General features: G+C 56.5%; 1 protein-coding gene across 1 annotated transcript in view; it reads left to right on the top strand.

Annotated features, from left to right (window-relative positions):
• The first annotated feature begins 167 nt into the window (after positions 1–167).
• Positions 168–3,189, top strand: part of HTR6 (5-hydroxytryptamine (serotonin) receptor 6, G protein-coupled) — a 3,848-nt gene continuing 826 nt past the window's right edge. Inside the window, 2 exon segments of the mRNA XM_010087529.1 lie at positions 168–896; positions 2,761–2,919. Coding sequence (XP_010085831.1) covers positions 168–896; positions 2,761–2,919 — 888 coding nt within the window.

Here is a 3,189-nt window from a genome sequence, read left to right on the forward strand (position 1 = left end):
GAGGGGGGGGAAGCGAGGGAGGGGAGGAGGAGAGGGGGAAAGAGGACAGACACAGAGAGCAGACAGAGAGAAGATGCTTCATCCCCTGGAGCTGGCTGTGGCGATGATCACCTAGGGCTGGAGAACGTCCCCCCAGCTCCAGAGCCAGCCCTGCCACCCCGCTCCTCATGGAGGGTGATTTGGGGACCCCCAATGCCAGCGTGCTGGGGGAGCGCTCGCTGCTGGTGGGGAGCAGCTGGGTGGCCGCTTTCCTTTCCTTCATCATCCTCCTGACCACGGCGGGGAATTTCCTCCTCATCCTCCTTATTGTCACCCAACGCTCCCTCCGCAACACCTCCAACTACTTCTTGGTGTCCCTCTTCATGTCGGACCTGATGGTGGGGCTGGTGGTCATGCCCCCCGCCATGCTCAACCAGCTCTACGGGCGCTGGGTGCTGCGGGGTGACTTCTGCTCCCTCTGGTATTCCTTTGACGTCATGTGCTGCAGCGCTTCCATCCTCAACCTCTGCGTCATCAGCCTGGACCGCTACCTGCTCATTATCTCCCCCCTCAAATACAAGCTGCGCATGACCTCCTGCAGAGCCTTCGGCCTCATCCTGGCCACCTGGACCTTGGCCGCGCTCGCCTCCTTCCTACCCATCAAAATGGGTTGGCACGAACTGGAATTCGAGGTCTGGTCCCCAAATGTCACCTCCTGGCGGGACGAGGAGCAGTGCCGGCTGGTGGTCAGCTTGCCCTACGCCTTGGTGGCCTCCTGCTTGACGTTCTTCCTCCCGTCCGCCGCCATCTCCTTCACCTACTGCCGCATCCTCCTGGCAGCCCGCAAGCAAGCGGTGCAGGTGGCTTCCCTCGCCTCCAACGTGGTCACCGCCACCGCCGACGAGCCCATGCCGCAGGTAAGGTGGCCACGGTGACCTTGCTCCTTGGGGACCCCCATGGTTTAGGTCCTTTGGGATGGTCTTGGGGCTGGAGGTGGCTTTGGCAACCAGACCACAGGGAGGGAGATTTTGGGCAACATCCACCTCACCGATGTCCCCGGAGGTTCCCTGTGTCCTGTCCCAGCCACAGCGAGTTTTTAAGCAGCTCAGGAGCACAGCAGCAGCGTGAGCAGAAGCAAAGAAATAAATTAAGAGGCGAAAATGCTCGGCAGTGTAAAATCCACGGCGTTTTGCCCCGCTCTTGGTGAGCGTCATCCCGGGGGGCTCTCATCTTCTTTGACTTTCCGCTTGGAAATCTTGGCCGTGGTGGGCGTGAGACATATGGGGGAGAAGGAGTTTCAATAATTCCACCTTCTGGAGAGCACCTTATTTCCAACAACCGGCTTCTATTTTTGTTACCCGGCAAAATTCCTCCTCACTCGGCTGCCGGTTGAGCGGGTGCGTGTGGTTTTTATAACCAAAACGTGGCTGCGCTTGTTTGTATTTCTCAGGAGAAGGTAATTGCCACTAAATCTAACAGCTTCAATTCCCCGTAATGGGCTTTATTGACCTCATCTCCTACAGGGAAAGACAAACTTAATTGCCTTTAAATACCTTGATTTAGTTTGTTCTTCTCTCGCTTTTAAGAAAGGAGCCAGGATGTGGGAAGGTGTACTGGCCTTTCGAAAGGAAAATAAGAATCAAAGAATAAACAGACAAGATCATAAAATATTTATTTTCCCCCCAGATGCCAGGGTTTGGGGCTCTACAGACACAACCTGCCGCAGCCCCACAGCCCCGGTGCAGCTGGGGGGATGCTCAGGGGACAGGGGGATGCTCAGGGGACCTGGGGATGCTCTGGGGATCAGGGGGATGCTCAGGGGACCAGGGGATGCTCAGGGGACAGGGGGATGCTCAGGGGACCTGGGGATGCTCAGGGGATCAGGGGGATGCTCAGGGGACAGGAGGATGCTCAGGGGACAGGGGGATGCTCAGGGGACCTGAGGATGCTCAGGTGCTTTGCTCTGCCGGGAAAACCAGCCCCCACCCCCCGTATTCCAGCACAGACCAGTGTCCCAGCACGTTCCTGGGAGCCCTGAATCAGCTCAGGCGGGGGGTGAGCTGAAAACAAGGTGTCAGCCTCAAGTTTCATCTTTTTAACTGGATTTTTGTTCTTTTTGGGGCAGGAAGATGAGTGCCAGCAGGGCCTCATTTAATTCAGGCAGAGGGCTGAGATAATAACAGAATTTTAGATTGTTAGAGTGGCTGGAGGAGTGAGTTAGTTACACCGTTTGTAGGCTATGTTCGACATCCTGCTTTAAAAATATAATTAGTTTGCTGCTCTAATCAGCAGCCAGAGCTGCCTCTTCAGGGCATGCTTGATCCAAAACATTGACTGCGTTGGATTTTTCTATAAAAGAAACATCTTAATGATAAAGCTCCTATTTTACCCTAAAAAAGTAGAATCCTTTCAATGTCGAGGGTTTCTATTGCTCCCTCTTCCTGATCTGTGGTTTGGGGGCTGGGGTGTGTGTGCCATCATCCCCTTGCGAGAAGGGGAATATCAGCGGGGGGTTTGCAGGATTTGCTGCACTGAGTGCCCCTTCCCTCTCCTGAACCCCCTGGAGCTCCTGGTCCTGAGCCCTCTGGAGATCCTGGTCCTGAGCTCCCTGGAGATCCTGGTCCTGAACCCCCTGGAAATCTTGATCCTGAACCTCCTGGAAATCCTGGTCCCTCTGTCCTCCAACCACCCAGGTTCTGCTGACCCCCTTGGAGGTCCTGACCCCCCGGCGGCTCTGTCCCAGGGAGAAGAGCTCACTCACGGCCCTGTCTCCCACCACAGGTCCCCCGCGCCCCAAGCCAGCCCGCGGCCGGCAGCGAGAGCCGGAGGTTCACCAACAAGCACAGCAAGAAGGCGCTGAAGGCCAGCCTGACGCTGGGCATCCTCCTGGGCATGTTCTTCGTGGCTTGGCTGCCCTTCTTCGTCACCAACGTGACGCAGGTAAGCACGTCTTGGGGGGGTTTGTGTTGGGTTTTCTAAAGCTTTTCACTTTGAATCCAGCTGGGTTGGATCTCAGGTGCCTGCAGGTCTGTCTGGAAAACCTCTGGGGCCAAAGATCGTAGAATCATGGGATGGGTTGGGCTGGAAGGGACCTTAGAGACACCTCCCACTAGCCCAGGTTGCCCAAAGCCTCATCCAGCCTGGCCTTGAACCCCTCCAGGGATGGAGCATCCACAGCTTCTCTGGGCAACCTGGCCCAGGGTCTCCCCG

The sequence above is a fragment of the Pterocles gutturalis genome, unplaced genomic scaffold (genome assembly GCF_000699245.1).
Source record: "Pterocles gutturalis isolate BGI_N339 unplaced genomic scaffold, ASM69924v1 scaffold16181, whole genome shotgun sequence".
Lineage (NCBI taxonomy): Eukaryota > Metazoa > Chordata > Aves > Pterocliformes > Pteroclidae > Pterocles > Pterocles gutturalis.